This window comes from Ochlerotatus camptorhynchus, unplaced genomic scaffold, assembly GCF_037179485.1.
Source record: "Ochlerotatus camptorhynchus isolate MF236.1 unplaced genomic scaffold, CSIRO-AGI_Acam_v1.1 ptg000767l, whole genome shotgun sequence".
Lineage (NCBI taxonomy): Eukaryota > Metazoa > Arthropoda > Insecta > Diptera > Culicidae > Ochlerotatus > Ochlerotatus camptorhynchus.
The window spans coordinates 2,565,404-2,584,386 of NW_027041234.1; the positions used below are offsets into that span (position 1 = coordinate 2,565,404).

The window sequence follows — 18,983 nt, forward strand, 5'->3', positions numbered from 1 at the left end:
AGGTCTTAGGAGAGTTCTAAAAAATTCCAAGAAGAACCTCAAGGATATTGAATGCTGAGGAAAATTCCAAAGGATTTCTGGGGAGTATTCCAAGAAATTGCTTCGATTAATTTCTAGTGAATTTGGCAGATAGTTCCAAGATAATTTTGAAAAGAATGCCGAGAGAATCAAATTTTGAATAAAATTCGATCAACTCTGCTTAGAATAGGATCAGCACTGGTTTTATCGAAACTTTTTTATGGCCTGGGAATCACAAGCACCAACATCGAAGCAATGGAACGAATCCTAGGGCCCACTTACAATTACGTAGTCCGCCAGGCATCTGGTGCATTTCCAACAAGCCCCATAATTTCTATAATGGCTGAGGCTGGTTGTCTCCCCTTCCGTCCTTCACTTATCCAACGTTTTTGTCAGTTTGTTTATCAGTCGGACAGTTAACTAACGGAAAAAATCCATGAAGCAACCGAGTATCCTTCGACAAAAAGAGAAAAAAAAACCTTCTTCTTGAAACAACCGCATGGTGTTTCCCAGATGTATGCAGAATTCTAAGAACTGCCGATAGAGAGTGGTATGCACCAGTCCCAAAAATTGACAACAACCTTAGGAACAACATCAGAGCAGGCGAAAACAGGAACATCGTACTACCGAAGTTTATGGAATTCATAACTACTCGTTATAACGACCACGAGCAGATATATACTGATGGCTCCAAAGAAAACAACCGCACCGGTGCTGGAATAATTGTGCACAACACAAACGTTAGTTTCGGCAGTTAGCTATGCAGCGTATTCTCAGCCGAAGCATTTGCCCTGTACAGCTGTATCGAATATCCAAGACCAAGGAAAAACCCTGATCCTAACCGATTCTGCTAGTTGCCTCGATGCACTAAATGGAGGGTGGTCCAAACACCCATGGATACAGTTCATCGAAAGAAACATAGAGGAACGAGACATTACGTTTAGCTGGATCCCTGGCCATTCCGGTATCGCTGGCAACGAACTGGCCAAACAAGGACGAAGCCAACCGCAACTCGAAATTCCGGTACCATCCCAAGATGTTGTACATGCGATAAAAAGTAGGATTTGGGCAGTATGGGGATCGGAATGGCATCAAAGTCAGGCCCAATTGCGACGAATTAAGTCAACACCTGATAGATACAACGATCGAAAATGCGCCTCAGAACAACGAGTCCTAACTCGAATTAGAATAGGACATACCCGGCTTACCCATTCACATTTGATGAACCACAACCCCCCATCTGTATGTAGGTTCTGCAGAGTGCAGATAACAGTTCACCATATACTAGTGGAATGCAGAGGATATGCACAAACTAGGAAATCTTGCGGAATCAACGGATCACTATGCATGATACTAGCTAACAATACCGATAAAGAAGAAGCAATATTAAAATTTCTAAGGGATAGTAACTTGTGCAATGAAATCTGATTAGTTAGAGTAATCTATTGTAGTATTAATTATCCTGACACGAATGCCACACAATAATGTGATAAAGTGTCATAAATAAATAATAATAATAATAATAATTTCAAGGGAATTCCGAGGATAATTTCAAGCTCATTCTGGGAAAAAATTTCTGGATAATACAGAGGAAACTTTAGGTGAATTTCAGTTCCAAGATGTTCTGAGAAAAAAAGTTCTAAAATATTCGGAAAAGAACCTCAAGGATATTGATTTCTTAAGACAGTTCCAAAATACTTCTGGGAAGAGTTCTAAATACAATTCCAGTTAACTTTGGAGAATAATTTCAAAAGAGCTCTTAGGAGAGTTCTATAATAATCCGAGAAGAACCTCAAGGATATTGAATTCTGAGGACAATTCCAAAGGATTTCTGGGGAGCATTCCAAGAAATTTCTGCGAATAATTTCTAGTGCATCCTGCAGATAGTTCCAAGATAATTTCGAAAAGAATACCGAGTAAATCAAATTTTGGGCGTAATTCCAAAGGGATTTTGAGGAACATTTCAAGGGAGTACTAGCTCATTCCTGGAATAATTTTTGAATAATACTGAGGAAATTCTTCTGAAACTCTAAGGGAATTTCAGTTCCAAGGTGATATGAATAAAAGTCAAGAAGAGTTCAAAGAATAATTCCAGAGGACTTCTGAAAAGAACTAAAAAAAAAAAACTCATAGATTTCTTAAAATTTCTAAAAGAACGTCAAGGAATTCTGAGGATGGACTTTTTTGCAACTGTAAAATGTTTAAAGACAGCTTTTGAATTCCCTAATTGAAAAGTGGGTATTAGTTTGCCATTGAACCTTGGTTGATTTTTGTCTAACTAAAAATTCGTCTAAGAATATTGTCTGAAAATTTCAAGTCATTTGCTACCGTGGTTAAAAAGTTACAGCTGTTTATGTGCGTTGCAATAAATTCGGATCCAAAGGGTCTGGGTTCAATCCCAGCCGAGGTCAGTGGGATTTTTCTGAGGCATAAAAATCTCTGGTCACGTCTTCCTTCGGAAGGAAGTAAAGCCGTTGGTCCCGGCCCATGTGTGTTTCCAAGCAAAAATCCAAGAGCTTTCCATCAAAAATGCAATTAGACAGTGGTTGGGCAATACTCCTAGCCAGATAAGTAACTTATTTGCTGACTTCTTTCAGGACGTTTATACAAGTCATGATGAGAATGAGCGAGAACATCGCAGTGGGTAATTTAACTCTCAAGGAAATTATACGTGGTCTTGAAACCTTGGATGCTTCAAAAAGTGCTGGACCGGATGGTTTACCACCATTTTTTTTTTAAAGTCACTTTCGAAGGAGCTAGCAAAGCCTTTGTTCTGGCTGTTTAATTTATCCTTGGAGTCGAATGTACTTCCTCCGATTTGGAAGGAATCATTTTTAATTCCAATTTTTAAAAGTGATAAAAAGTCTGATATAAAAAAAAAATTACCGTGGAGTTGCTATATTATCAAGCATTCCTAAATTTTTCGAATACATAATTAATGACAATGTATTCTTTTAGATTAGGTCGGTAATTACTAGCAAACAGCACGGATTTGTTAAAGGACGATCTACAGCTACCAACTTGATACATTTTGTGTCATATTGTTTAAACTCATTGGATAAAGGCAATTATGTAGAAACGCTATACACTGATTTTAGTAAAGCATTTGACAGAGTTGATATACCACTCTTGCTTTTTAAGCTTTCCAAATTAGGCTTCAATCCTAGGCTACTGAAATGGATCAATTCGTACTTATCAAGGCGGACGCAAAAGGTTAGATTTGAAGGAAATCTGTCCACCATAGTTAATGTACCATCTGGTGTGTCACAAGGTTCACATGTTGGTACATTACTGTTTATTTTATTTGTCAACGATATAGAACGTATTTTGAAATTTATTCATGTTTCTATATATGCTGATGACATGAAACCTTTCATGGAGATATCTAAAGCACCTGATCTTCAAATATTTCAACATGAAATTGACGTTTTTACACATGGTATAAGAAAAAATTGTTAGAACTAAATATTAATAAATGCAATTCTATATCGTTCACAAGAAAGCACGCTGTAATACACAACACAATTACTTTTGGCCAGAAAACAATCCAAAGATCCTATCAAGTCAGAGACTTAGGTGTTATCCTCGACACCAAGTTAACTTTTGCTGATCACTACAATAACATTATCTACAAAGCAAGCAAAATGCTTGGGTTCATTAAAAGATTTAGTTTGCACTTCAATGATCCCTACACAATCAAAACACTTTACGGATCCATATCATGATACACAAAAAAAAAAAAAAAAAAAAAAAAGCAAAATGCTTGGGTTCATTAAAAGATTTAGTTTGCACTTCAATGATCCCTACACAATCAAAACACTTTACGGATCCATATCATGATACACATGTAAACCGCATTGAAACAGTTCAAAAGCTGTTCTGGTTGTTTGCTCTAAGAAAGTTGGGTTGGACGAGTTTTCCACTTCCATCTGATGAATCGCGTTGTATGCTAATTAGTTTAGATGAGCTCAAAAAGCGAAGAGAGTTCGCAATGATTGCTTTTATAAACGATGTGATTTCACAAAGAGTTAACAGCCCAGAGATTTTGGAAAATATCAGTTTTTATGCTCCCACTCGCTCACTGCGGTTTAGCATCAACAATCAAAGAACAGACTATGCGAAAAACAGCCCACTGAATAGAATGATGTCTTGCTATAATACATGCTGTGAATATATTGACATAACAATGAATAAAAGTACGATTAAAAAAACTTTCTTCACGATGTTAGCTAGGCATCAATAATAAAATATAAATGTTATGCAAGTACTTGAAGTAAAATTGTAACAATTAGCGTTTAAGTAAAATTGTAAAACGGCTACACTGATTGACGACAAATAAATAAATAAATAAAAGTGTAACTACAACAGCATATAAAGGCTGACAAAACCTTGAAAAAGTCAAAAATAAACTGAAACAATGCCTTCAAAATATTCAAAAACGAACTGCAAAAAATTTCAGAGAGGTTACTGTATAAAATATGTTGCCAGTACCTTGAAGAATATATTTTCTGTGAAGAAGAGCATGACACAAAACATTATTATAACATTTTTCTAACAAAATATTATTCGTACTGTAACTATATGTAACTTCCAATAAATTTTAGAAACTATAAAATCTATTTCCAATGTTATTCTGGATTTTCAGAGCCAATTCTACACAATCAAACATTTTGCTGCCCATCTTTTCGGACGATCTAAGTTGTCCGATTCATACAGGGTTCAGAAATTGGAAGAAAGTGACCGGGTTGCTTGGCAAACACAATCGCAGTGATACCCATGTTGGTAGAACGGAAGCGTGGAAGAATTTCAAAACCAGGAAGGGTACCGACGAAGAACTGGACCTCCAAAAAACAGCTATGATTGCTGCTAGAGAGGCAAAGCGACTACAGAATCGCTCTATAATGGAACGTTTCATCGATATTGTGCGCATACTTTGCAAAAGGTGGCCGACCACTTCGTGAACATTCGGAAGGAGCGGAAATTGTGCCACCCAGTTGGTGGCTAACTAACTACGATCATGTGCTGGAAAAACTGGGCGGAAGGTGCCAGTACACAAGTAACCGTATTCAAAATGACATGATTACGTCGTTGCACAATGTAATGTTGCGGAACATTGCGAAAAACTTGCGAGGAAAACCAGTAGCAATCATTGCAGACGAGTGATTGTGGCCACCACGAGCAGTTGGCGATTGTCATCAGGTATATTGATAATGATCAGCCGACGGAGGCATTCGTGGGTGTGAGACTGGTGTTGAACACAGATGCGACGACCATCTTCAATACCATTGCTGAGGTCCTGATAGCGATGCAGATTTCTTGGGAGCAGGTGATGGCAGTATGTTTTGACGGTGCCAGCACAATGGCTGGCAGCACTGTTGGAGTACAAGCCAAGTGCAAGGACAAAAACAACCATATACTTTTATGAAGAGCTTTGAGTGTGTTGGTTTATTTCCCTTTAATTCCGTTACAATTGCTTATCTTTTGACAGATACGCGTATTTAATCTACTTCTTGAAGACTTCATCAGTGCCAATTACTCTACTACACTGATCAAGAGCAATATACTGTTTTTTTCTTCTTCACTGCTATGCGCACTGTTTGAACCTTGTACTTGTCGAAGCAGTGTGCATGCGAAAGGAGAATGCGATTCTTATTGGTCATTCATGTCGGTTTGTCGGTGCTATCACCACCATCTGACGTGACTTCAGCTGAATCCAACCACCAAGGCCACAACATTGCAGCAAGTGTATCATTTCGGTTAAAGCCCTACTATCGCAACTATTTGACGAACCGATCATCATTGACATCGTCAATGGAATTAAATTGCCAATTTCCATTGGCTGCCTGAAAGCAGTTTGCATTGAAAAAGAGCAAAAAGTTAATAAAATTAGCTTAATTGAACAGTAAGGAAACACTGGTGGGTGGACAGCACCATCCACCATGCACTTTGAAGTACTCCCCATACCCAGATTAAATGCACAATAGAAAAAAATTACCCCTGCTTAACAAGATTCCTGTGCACGCTAGTGCTAAAAACAAAGGAATAATGTCAAACTTTTGCAGATCATTCATTACTCTTGTGTTCCATTGTGCTATACGAAGAAAATTAACACGGTTTCCGTGATAATTTCGATTTAATTCATCAATACAAGGATGGTCAAAATGAATTCTTTTGTTATTGTTATTGTTTAGTTTCAAAGTTGACAAAGTGACAGTAAACATAAACACACTAAAACTTATTTGGGTCAACAGATTTAAAATTCTGACTCATCCAAGATTATCGATGAATAGTGAATCAAATCAGATTATATCGGCAGGCGCTGACAACAAGGATTATTGAATTATTAATCAAATTTTATTTAAATCTGTTGAATGAAATGTAGAGTGGATCACTTTTGCCCCCTCGGCCTTCCCTTGGCTTAAAAAATGACAGCAGTTGTGTGCCATATGAGCTATCAATCATACTGATCGGATAACCCATCTTGGAGAAAGCTCAATCCTGTATTCCTACTGTACTGGACAACCCTAATCCAGCAAGAGTGATGTAGAACACAAACGAGCTGTGTTTGTTTACGTCGAGTGATACTGAGTGGTTGCGGTACAGACACATTTCGTCGATAATAGACGATTTTTGTGTATTAGAGTTTCGCAAAGCTTGCGCAAAAACACCAGGGAGGAATACGGATTTGAAACTCAAATATCATTAGTCTAAAACATCCGGAGATCATAGGTCCACTGTTGTATAATTGGCCAACCGGTGCCCTTATATGCTTTCGCAAATTTTCTCACACACACGTCTCTTACCGATGATGTGTGCTTACCTCTCATTATCTTCAGTAAGCGTTCATAGACAGAAATACAGACATCACCAAATGTCGTAATCAAACTGTTGAGTTAGATAGATCAAATACCTATCGATTGGGCTACAAAATGGTGAGTTGACAACCTGGAAGGAGCTCTGTTCGTCACAAGTTCCTAAATCAAGCCTTCCCGAGTCATATGATAACAAAAGACTACCAGCTGAAACATAAATAAAGCTGGGTGGCGTAGCCTGGGCATTGCTGCCAGTCCGGCAATAGCAAAGTGAAGAGGTGCGACGCAAACACTGGCGCCTGTTCTCCATGTTAGGAGCGGCTGATCACCGTTCTAGTGTTAGCGTGGGACTCTAAATAGAGTTGTGCACGATGGTCCCCCGGAGAGACAGAGGGTTGGGGCAGGCCCAACATGCCGCCCTGGAAAAAACGTAATGTTGCAAATACCGAAGAAAGAAATACAGATCGGAACAATCGGTACCGACCTACGCGACGAAACTAAGAATACGATTGGAAACTCGGAACATGGAATTGCAAATCACTCGGCTTCCCGGGCTGCGATAGGTTAATCTATGACGAACTTCAACAACGCAACTTCGAAGTCGTAGCACTGCAGGGACTTTGCTGGACGGGACGGAAGGTATGGAAAAGCGGGTATCGAGCGGCTATTTTCAATCAGAACTGTGGCACCACCAACGAGCTGGGAACCGACTTTGTAGTGCTGGGTAAGATGCACCAACGCGTGATTGGTCAACACGAGGATGTGTAAGTTGAGGATTAAAGGCCGTTTCTTCAACTACAGCATCATCAACGTGCGCTGCCCACACGAAGGGAGACCCGATGACGAGAAAGAAGCGTTCAATGCACAGCTGGAGCAGGTGTACAACGGCTGTTCGCAAAGGGACGTCAAAATCGTCATCGGTGACATAAACGCTCAGGTAGGACGGGACACAATGTACAGACCGGCAATCGGGCCAAACAGCCTGCAGGCCGTGTCGAACGACAACAGCCAACGATGAACTTTTCAGCCTCTCGGGGTATGGTAGCCTGAAGTACCTTTTTCCACCGCAAGGATATCCACAAAGCCACCTGGAGATCACCTGACCAACACACAGAAAACCAAATCGGTCACGTTCTAATCGACGGGAAATTCGTCTCCGACATTATCAACGTCCGCAGTATGCATGCGCTCAAAACTATCGACGGTGCATAACACCCATCGAAGTCGAACGCTACGACCCAACATTGAGCAACTACGAGACGCCGGAGTTGCCCAGGACAACACGCAGCAGCTGGAAGTTGCACTACCCACGGAAGAGCAGCTTGGCGCAGCTTCTCTTGAAGATGGCTGGAGGGACATCCGTGCTACAGCGGCACTAGGTACTGCGATCCCGGACCGAAAAAATGACTGTTTTGACGGCGAATGCAAACTGTTAGTAGAGGAGAAGAATGCAGCACGGGCTAGAATGCTGCAACACCGCACGAGATTGAATGTGGAGTGATACAGACAAGCGCGGAACAGACAAAACTCGGTTTTCCGAATGAAGTAGCGTCAGCAGAAAGACCGAGATGGCGAGGCGATGGAAAATCTGTACCGCGTAAACGACATACGGAAGTTCTACAAGAGCTTGAGCTTGAGCTTGAGCTTGAGCTTGAGCTTGAGCTTGAGCTTGCTTGAGCTTGATTGACCGCCCACGGTTGCTACTCTGTTACTGCCAGATCAGCTGTAATTACACAGAGAACCAATAGACGATGCTTGGGACTAGCAATCATCCTCAATGTGTAAAAACTGGTGATCTTAAATTAGGCAATACCAGCGCCGGCCGCGCCCGAACACAGGTCAAGAAAGGAATGGGAAGGATTGTGTTGACATGACACTCGCTTTGATGGAAGCCGAGAACACCTCTGCACTTCCACGAGGAATCACTGGGATGTTGGATAAGAGGGTTGGGTTTGCAGCAGGGTTCGTTTTGGTAAACGATAAGCTGAATTGATGTCCTAACGATCATATAACGCGAAGGAGCTTGGGACTAAACCCACGGTCTTCTCCTCAGTAAGCAAAAACGTTTGCCACTAGGCAGACGAGCACCTTTTTAATCACCGAGTTGCTGTTATTACCATTTAGTCATATTAACAAATAAAACGATTGACGAATCTTGAATGTGGATGGGCCTGAGATTAGACTCATGATGTTCTGCTCAGTAAGCAAAAACGGTTGCTCTAAGGCCACCGAGCCCCTCATATCACATAATACCGTTGCTCAAATTTGTGTATCCATTCAAATCCGGAACCAACGACAACAACGAGTTTCGCAAAATACACGAGACACAAGCGATTTTACCATAAATCTGACCAGGGACCGCGTTTTTCTGCTCAGTAAGCAGGCCACTGTAACCAACGATCTTTCAAATCCGAAAACTAAAAACTACGAAAAAGTACTTAGGCCTTCATTAAGTTCCACTTTCACGCGACGTTCAATGTTTCAATTTGCTCTTTACGTATTGTTCAGGCTATAAATAGGCCCTTTTCAAAAGTTACGCGAGAAATACGCACAATCGTCGCCTACCTCGCAAAACTGGTTCCAAACGACAACAAAGGCATAAGCAACGATGGATTGTTGAACTTTGCTGGCTCCGGTGGTGTAGTGCACAGCAAAAAAAAAAAAATGTAATAACGATCTGTCTCTGTCTTATCTCAAATACAAAATGCCAATGGTATGAATGTATCTATATATAACTTGGAAATGACGTACAATCAAATAAACCCGTAACCCACTCACTTGGTGAGGCTTCAGAATCGTCCAGTGGGCAGTGCGCTCTACACTCCAAGTTCCTTTTTTTCAAATTTACCGCAAATTTTATATTTTACCCATTGCGTGTTGATTAGTCACAATGAAACATTGTGACAGAAGTTGAGGTTACTAGTGTATTAAATAATCTAGGTCCTATTTAGGATTATCCTATCCTATCCAAATCTGGCCAACGCCCACCCTAAACCTAAACCTGTTCTAATCCACCTGAAATGACTAACGAATGGAAGACTTTGACTACCCAGCCATGCAATAGTCTCATTCCGTGCCTTATGGCAACTTGATGATTGTATTGCGCTCATCTTTTGGCACCACCCAGGGGAGACTTGGTCCTGTACCCAATGCTTAACTTATCTCCATTCCACTCAGCTACTCGCAATTTCTTGTGATATAGTGGGCGGAATATTATTATATGAGATAATTCAATGCAGACGTCTTTCCAAATTTGGCGGATCGACAGGTAATCGGTGAGTTACCACGATAGTTGCTATTCAACAACTCGACAACGTCCCATCGTCAACGCCTGCTATGAGAATTTCACATTGCAGACGCCAGCGAAATGACGTCATCGAGCTATCGATCAACTACCCTGGTTATCGCCTGGTACCTTATAGCACGATGCTAGGAGGCGAACCGGAAGAATCGATGAGCTACCTCCCCCAGACATACGGAAGTTCTACAAGAATCTAAATAGTTCACGCAAAGGCTACGCCCAAGTAACATTGCATGTTTTATCACGGTTTTAAAGCATGCTACAAGTCTAAATTATAGTCTGCAGAACCCTCATAAAACCCCAATTGCTACTTGGGCGGTAACCTCCTCACGAACGAGTGTGAGGTGATTGAAAGGTGGAAGCAGTACTATGACGAGCACCTCAACGGTGAAGCAGCAGAAAACGAAGGTGGCACGGCAACAGACCTTGGAGCACGCGCAGAAGACGACAGGCTACCGGCCCCTGATCTTCAAGAAGTTGAGGAGGAGATCGGTCGGCTGAAGAACAACAAAGCAACTAGTGTAGATCAGCTACCAAGTGAGCTATTAAAATACGGTGGTAAAGCACTAGCTAGAGTGCTACTTTGGGTAATTGGGTTGTTTAACTTCGAAAAATATACCGATTTGTATACATCATCTGATACAAAGTCCTACCAAGGGGCGCTAAGATGGTGGTTTTTGCAAATGAAATAGTACCTATTTAATACAGTTCCAGTATCTAAAAATCATGAAATTTTGGATTTCGGTTTCGTTTTTAATGCAGATCCCCTAAACAACCCAATTGCCAAGATTAAAGAGAAGGAGATATTACCCAATCTACAATAAGGGCGACAAGTTGGATTGCTGCGACTACCGCGCGATCACACTGCTGAGCGCCGCCTACGAGGTACTCTCCAAAATTCTATGTCGCCGTCTGTTACCATTTGCACGAGAGTTTGTGGGGCAATACCAGGTGGGATTCATGGGTGCCCGCGCTACCACGGACCAAATTTTCGCGATTTGGCAGGTTCTGCAGAAATGCCGCGAATACAACGTGCCCACACATCATTTGTTCATCGATTTCAAATCTGCATACGACACAATCGATCGAAATCAGTTATGGCAGATTATGCACGAGTACGGATTTCCGGATAAACTGACGCGATTGGCCAAGGCGACGATGGATCGAGTGATGTGCGTTGTTCGAGTATCGGGAACACTCTCGAGTCCCTGTGAATCTCGAAGGAGGTTACGGCAAGGTGATGAACTTTCGTGTCTGCTATTAAACATCGCGTTAGAAGGTGTGATCAGAAGAGCTGGGATAGACACGAGTGGCATGATCTTCAGGAAGTCCATCCAGCTTCTTGGCTTCGCCGATGACATCGACATCATGGCACGGAACTTTGAGACGATGGCGGAAACTTACATCAGACTGAAGGCTGAAGCTAGGCGGATTGGACTTGCCATCAAAGCATCGAAGACAAAATACATGAAAGGAATAGGTTCTAGGGAAGACAATGTTAGCCTCCTACCCCGAGTTCAGATTGACGGTGACGAAATCGAGGTGGCCAATGAGTTCGTGTATTTGGGCTCAATGGTGACCTCCGAAAATGATACCAGCAGAGAAATTCAAAGACGCATTATGGCAGGGAATCGTACCTGCTTTGGATTCCAGAGGACGCTTCGATCGAATAAAATTCGGCGCCACACGAAGTTGACTATTTTCAAGACGCTGATTAGACCGGTGGTCCTCTACGGCCACGAGACCTGGGCTATGCTCGTGGAGGACGCACCCTTGGTGTTTTCGAACGGAAGGTGTTGCGTACCATCTAAGGTGGAGTGCAGATGGATGACGGAACGTGGAGTAGCCAAATGAACCACGAATTGCACCAGCTGCTGGGAGAACCATCCATCGTTCACATTGCAAAAATTGGGCGACTATGGTGGGCTGCGCACGTAGTAAGAATGTCGCACGACGACCCAGTGAAAATGGTTCTCGAAAGTGACCCAACAGAAACAAGAAGAAGAGGCTCGCAGCGGGTAAGGTGGATCGAGCAAGTAGAAAGTGACCTGCGGACCCTTCGCGGACTTACGAGGCTGGCGAAGTGTGGCCATGGATCGAGTAGAGTGGAGACGACTTCTACGGACAGCAGAGGACAAAAAGGCCTTAGCCTGATTGGTAAGGAAGTACCTATCGATTGGGAATGTTTTAAAGTTTGTATTACTGGCTATTGGTCACAGACGGAAGGACGTGTTCAATCCAGTTTTAAAACTTTTAGTTATTGACTAGGTAACAAGGGCAATATGGCGATTTGAGGGGGGTTTTGAAAAACACTTACCATTGCTATTAAGAAAATAGGTTGAAATTCATTGTAATTAGCTTACCTGAAAATAGAAAAGAGAATGAAAGTTATTTCAAATCATAGTACTGTTAATTTAATGCTAAATAGAGAATCCCTCTTTTAATTTAGAGCAATTTGGTTACTTCGTTGACTACGTACAGGCAACATGAGTGTTTAAGTGGGTTTATCACCGATAGAAAAAAAAACGAGCATATTTCCTGGATATAAAGTTCATTATTGTAAAACCTCACTCCTCCGATATAATCTAGTTTCAATATTCGTTGGTTATTCGGAGAAACAATAATGCTACGCCTCATCAATTCCATAATTAACATTTTTCAAAAGCCCCATATTGACAACAAACACCTGTTCAGTGATAAAATTGCATTCACCTAATGAAGTCCCTGCCATGGAATTTTTCAATTCATTAGCATTCGTTGATTCAATGCTAATGCTAATTAAAAACTCAACTCGCGTTAATTATGCTTCACTTGATTACCTGCGATCCGGAGAGCTCAAAAGTTGATTCGTTTTTATCGGCATTTGATTGACTGAAAACGGGTTTGAATCGGCTGTAAATCTATTGAAATGGTATTTCTGTTTTCATCTTTTCTTCCCCCACAGTTCATCCCGAACTCGTTCGCCTACATCTTTGTGCTGATTTTCGCCATCCGTCACCGGATCGTCATGAGCGATATCCTGTCCACCTTTGCGCTGTGCGATGAAAAGATGCGGTCCATGTTCGGCATCTCCTATACCATCCCGAACATCAAGATGAGGCGGGTCTCGGTGTTGGCCTGCATTGGTGAGTATCCTCGTTTGAGGAGTGAACTTGATGGGAAACGAAATGGGTTTTTTGAAAGGATGCTATGGCCCATTAATCACGACCTTTGATGTGAACGAATCAAAGAAGAATTGACTGACCAATCGGGGCATCTTGAGCACAGATAGGCAATTGATTGCGACTGGGTGTATGGAAGAATGGCATATTTATCCGCCATCATTTCAAGAATAGCTCTACCGAGTCAGCGAAAATTTGCTATTGGTGATGGTGAATAAATTTTCATTCCAGCAAATGACCGCACCAGCTGCGGAATGCTCCTCACCTACGGGCCATGTCCAACAAATGTCCCAGTCCGAGTTGTTATTTATGGTTTTGTTTACCGCCACCAACTGTGTATAAAAAAGCCACTACTCCGAGTTGTTTATTTTCCACTCGAACTAAATGCTGCATCATTTTTCATCTATTCGACATGCAATCGCGCAACGGCGGTGGCGGCGACGGCATCGACGTTGACTGCGACTACGGAAAATCAGTCACGCTGACCTGCGGTGGAACGGTCGGTGGTTTGAATTTCATGATTGGCGTGAATTTGAGCAAAATCTGGACCCTGTTCTATTGGTTGGCATATGTGATGCCGAAGGTAAGTTTTCCGCGTGTTGTGTTGAGGTCCCTCTCGAATCTCGTTGGTTTTGAAAATTGCACGTTTTCACATCACTGACCACACTCTGGATGTTTGATTTTCGTTGTTTTTGATCCTGGTAGCAGGGTGTGCCGAGTGTATGTGTGAGTGTGTGGAATTGTTGATTCATTCGTTGAGTTTCGCAAATTTTCACTGAGTAAATAGCGGATGGCTGATTTTCCACCAAGTGCACACGATAGTGAAATGTTACTGCTATTTTTCGTTGATGCCATAGATGAATTTAACCTTCAGGTCAATGATTTGGGTTGCAAAATGCTCTTCAGGTTGATTGGTGCGAACCGTTTGCAAATTAGAATTGATGCAATTTCGGAATCAGTAGCTCTTCGTGAGTCGCTGTGGGACATCTATGCCAAGCGCGTCACCCTCGTTCCAAACAGCCTCATCCGTGTTGAACACCCATTACCATCACGACAGAACGGTTCTTTTCAGGACCACCATAAATTTGTTAAAGAGTCAATAACCGCATCAGTTGACACAGGCGGTAGGTTCTCCTTTGCTGTTGCTGCTTGTCGTGGAATGAACTCCATTTAGTTTGAGATGCTTAAAGTCTAATATCAGACTTAAAGTGGTCAGAAGATGAAAGTATAGAGTTGATAGTTCCATTAGAGTACGGCCGTATGAAAATTGTTTATATAGTGAAGAAAGCGAGCAAAGGTCAATTTTGAGGAAGTCACGAATCGGGTTGATCATCTCCTTTATCAAACTCCCCCGTTGTGGAGGGATGGTGAGGGGTGTCTCCTCTCTCCGATCAGAAGGGCATAACAAACTTATAACAACTGGAGCTATTCATTTAAAAAAAATGTAACAGAACGTGCTACAAACATTGGCTGGTTAGCTGTTAAAATAACAAAAATCATAACAAAAATTCGTCTAGTTGTAACAAACTTATGACAGACGTTGATGTGATTATGGATGGAGTAAATGGAGTACACGTAGCATATGGGATTTGACCTAAAAGGGACCAACATAGAATATCTCCCGATCCTGGACATATAGAAGGTTACTGTCTTTGGCAAAAATGTTCAGTGGATCAAGACTTAAAGGTTGATGGAAAGAAGTTTGGAATTTTCTCACTACGCGGCGCTAGTATGCATGAATTAATGATGCCCTTGTTTTTGTGATATCTTGAAATCCTTGTCATCTAGGAAGTTGCTTTTTTCGACGAAGTTGTTCAGTGGATCAAGACCTAAAGGTTGATGGACAGAAGATCGGAATTTTCTCACTACTCAGTGCTAGTGCATGAAATTTGTGATATCCTTGTTTGTGTGATATCTTGAAATCATTGCCATCTAGGAAGTTGCTTTCTTTGGCGAAGTTGTTTACTGGATCAAAACCAATATGGATGGAATTTGGATATTTTCAGAATCAGGATGACGTCTAAAACCCGTAAATCGATTTCTGATGCCACTTTCAAATCCAAAATGGCGGCTTCCAGTTTCAGAAAAAAGTGGGAAATACTGCCAAATACCCATCAATATGTATATTTTTGGAATCGAGATGACGTCTAGAGACCGCAAATCGATGTCCAGCGCCAGATGACGGCTACCAATTTAAAAAAAAGTGTGAAATACTGCTAAATACCCTTAAGTATGAGTATTTCCGGAACCGGGATGACGCCTGAAACCCGTAAATCGATTTCCGACGTCATTTTGGAATCCAAGATGGCTGATTTTAATATCTGAAAAAGTTGGAAATACTGCCAAATACCCTTCTTTAGGGGTCGTCCATTAATTATGTCACACATTTAGGGGGAGGGGGGTTTTGAAAACTGTGACGAGCCATACAAAAAAAAAAAAATTAAGGTCAATACAAAAAATGTGACAAAGGGGAGAGGGGGGTTTGAAAATGGGCCAAATTTGCGTGACATAATTAATGGACCATCCCTTATAGATATTTTCAGAATCGGGATGACGTCTAGAGACCGAAAATCGATGTCCAGCGCTATCTTGAAATCAAAGATGACGGCTGCCGATTTCAGAAAAAGTAAAAGGGTCTGTGCCTAGGGTCACGAACGGAAGCTTGACGTAGGACCGCTAGTGGCCGGAATAAATGTGAAGAGCATTTAGTTCTTTTAATTGATCAATTATCTATTATCTCAACTCTTTCCGTTTTTGCTCCCCTGCTTCCAAGTTTGGTTACAAGATTACAACTCTGGAGAGCATTTTGTGTGGTCGTTGGGGACTTGTGCACAAACTAGCACAGATAAATTCTATTCCAACTCTTTACTGATGTAAACTTGATGGCCCTGAAATGGCCACTTCCGCTTGGCGTGTTTAGTGTAGGTGACAGCATCACGGACATCATGTTCCAGGAACACCTTCAGCACACCTCGTAGCAGGATGGCCAGACCTACCGATTTATCGGTAGTCCTACCGATTTTCGGGATGCCTACCGATTCACAGACAAAAGGTTAAAAACTACCGATTTTTCGCTTTTCCTACGAGAATCACAGATTTTTAGTAATCTTGAAAAATGTTCAATACGTATGTGTGCATTAGAATTAGAAATATTGATTTCGACACGTTTAAAGCAGAAGAACTGAAGGACAGTCCCCCCCACTCACAAAGGTTTCAAGTATCAGGAAAGCCTTCTTCAGACGGCCTACCGATAACTACCGATAAAAGTTTTGAGAAGCCACCGATAATGAAAAAATAATCTGGCCACCCTGCCTCGTAGATCAGACTGGAGATACGTTTGACACCACCACAGCGAGCCAGACGACCGATGGCGGTTATCTCGAAGAACTTTGCGATGACGCTTGACGCCTCCTATACCAGACCTTTTCCTCCTTTGCCACGACCAGTCAATTGTTGCTTGTTAGGTGTGAAGGAGTGGACTAGCCACCACCTTCCTACTGCTGCTATTGCTGTTCACCACGCCGTCCAAAGCGAAAATGAGCTAATGCCATACAGCAGCGCTCTTTTATATCTTTTCAGGTTAAAGCAGAATGATGTGCAACCAAGTAGTATAAAAGCTACAAAGACTCCTCCCATTATGAGTAGTTTGCTATCAAGTAGCGACACTGGCTCTTTTCCTTTTGCGTACACGGCGAATGAGAACGACCCAAATTTGAGTTTAGTTCACTCATAATCGCCAAAAGTGCAGGAACTCAGCGATGAGTAAATTTGTTTCATGGTTTCCTGTGGAAAACCTAAAAAATCTGCCAGAAAATGAGGAAATTGACGAAAATTTTATTCAGTCTCGAAGTAGTACCAATAGACTGAGTGAATCCAATCTTTACTTTTCTCAATTTCTGGAATTTTTCCCTGGAAAATCCAGGAAAAACCTGGGAAAACATGAGGCAAGTTTACTCATCGCTGAGTTCCTGCACTTTATTTCTTATTTCTGAGATAACTAAACTCAAATTTGGGTCGATCTCATTCGCCGTGAAATCATCTTGAAAGATATCGGCGCCGGTGGTTAGCGTGATTACCTCTCAACCCAGCAGGCCTGGGTCCAATCTCAGTACGAAAAACAAGTCTCGCGTCGCTTTTCAATAGGTCCTATCTACATTGATAGATTCTCTTCATCGACACTCTCTTTCGTAAATAACTCGGCTTCACAAATGTTTCCTGCCGTCTTCGTCGAATTAGATGCTAGATTGTTGCTTCTTCCATCGAAAATATCCGGCCGTGGCGATTCAAAGTTGATCAAGGTTGATCAAAATAATTTGTACCCCTGCTTCCAGTTTGATTACATGAGCATTTTGTGTGGTCGTTGGTTCTGAATATGGACAAACAGGCAGATGAATTCTATTCCTTCTCTTTACTGTAATAAGCTTGGTGGCCCTGAAAAGAGCCTTGTTGTTGCCAAAGTTGGTGATGATTTAACCTCCGAAACCAAGCAGAGTGAAGGTAATTGGTGGATTTGTTAGTTAATTCGACGCTTTTGGACAATGCTGGACATTTACCAGTTTTCAATAGTTTCTTGTTGAAAATCAACATTCGAAAGCATTGTTATCGATGCGTTGCCATATTTCTGATCGATTGGTGATGAAATTATTGAAATTGGACCAGGGGCAGCTGAGTTATTAACGTTCAAAATCTTTCTTAATTTGTTACATGTTCCATTTTCGGTTTTCACAAAGTGTACCCCCATATAAAAATCAAAGACGTAGTCCTACGTCAAAAGTGGGTAATACTGCCAAATACCCTTCAGTATGGATATTTTCAGAATCGGGATGATGTCTAGAGACCGAAAATCGATGTCCTACGCTATCTTGAAATCAAAGATGGCGGCTGCCGATTTCAGAACAAGTGGGAAATACTCCCAAATATCCCTCAACATGTATATTTTCGGAATCAGGATAACGTCTAGAGACCGAAAATCGTTATCCAGCGCCATTTTTAAATCCAATATGGTGGCTTCCGGTTCCAGAAAAAGTGGGAAATACTGCTAAATACACTTCAACAAGGATATTTTCGGAATCGGGATGACGCCAAGAGACCAAAAATCGATACCCAGCGCCATCTTGAAAGCTAATATGGCAGCTGCCAATATCAAAAAAGAGGGAAATACTGCCAAATACCCTTCAATATGTATATTGTATATGTATATTGAAATCAAATATGGCAGCTGCCGACGATAAGGTCTTGATCCACTGAACAACTTCGCCGAAAAAAGCAACTTCGTAGATGCCAAAGATTTCAAGATATCACAAAAACAAGGGCATTATTAATTCATGCACACGAGCGTCGCGAAGTGACAAAATCCCGAACTTCTGTCCATCAACCTTTAGGTCTTGATCCACTATTAGTAACAGTAACCTTCTATATGTCCAGGATCGCGAGATATTCCATGTTGGTCCCTATTAGGTCAAATCCCCTCGATACCCTCCCGTAAACGAAATCATTCGAGACCAACGTAAATGGAATTCGTGTAGACTGAGTTCGCGTTCTTCGGGGGAAGAGTGTAGATTTTATCTTTTGCGTTTGAAAAATATACATATATAACAACCGTTGTTTTAGTTTGGATATAAAAATTGCCATATTTCTGACAATGATTATGCCATTAGTTTTTCACATTTTCCAAATCTAAATCAAATAATT

General features: G+C 41.5%; 1 protein-coding gene and 1 long non-coding RNA gene across 2 annotated transcripts in view; one reads left to right on the plus strand and one right to left on the minus strand.

The window, feature by feature from the left end:
• LOC135714949 (uncharacterized) overlaps positions 1 to 18,983 on the minus strand; it is a 344,260-nt gene that overhangs the window by 114,280 nt on the left and 210,997 nt on the right. The gene's annotated exons all lie outside the window — the stretch shown is intronic.
• The window catches only part of LOC135714944 (gustatory and pheromone receptor 32a-like), a 37,556-nt gene that overhangs the window by 4,370 nt on the left and 14,203 nt on the right, over positions 1 to 18,983 (plus strand). The window contains exons 2-3 of the mRNA XM_065238352.1: positions 13,076 to 13,256; positions 13,769 to 13,875. Coding sequence (XP_065094424.1) covers positions 13,076 to 13,256; positions 13,769 to 13,875 — 288 coding nt within the window. The remainder of the gene's footprint in view (positions 1 to 13,075; positions 13,257 to 13,768; positions 13,876 to 18,983) is intronic.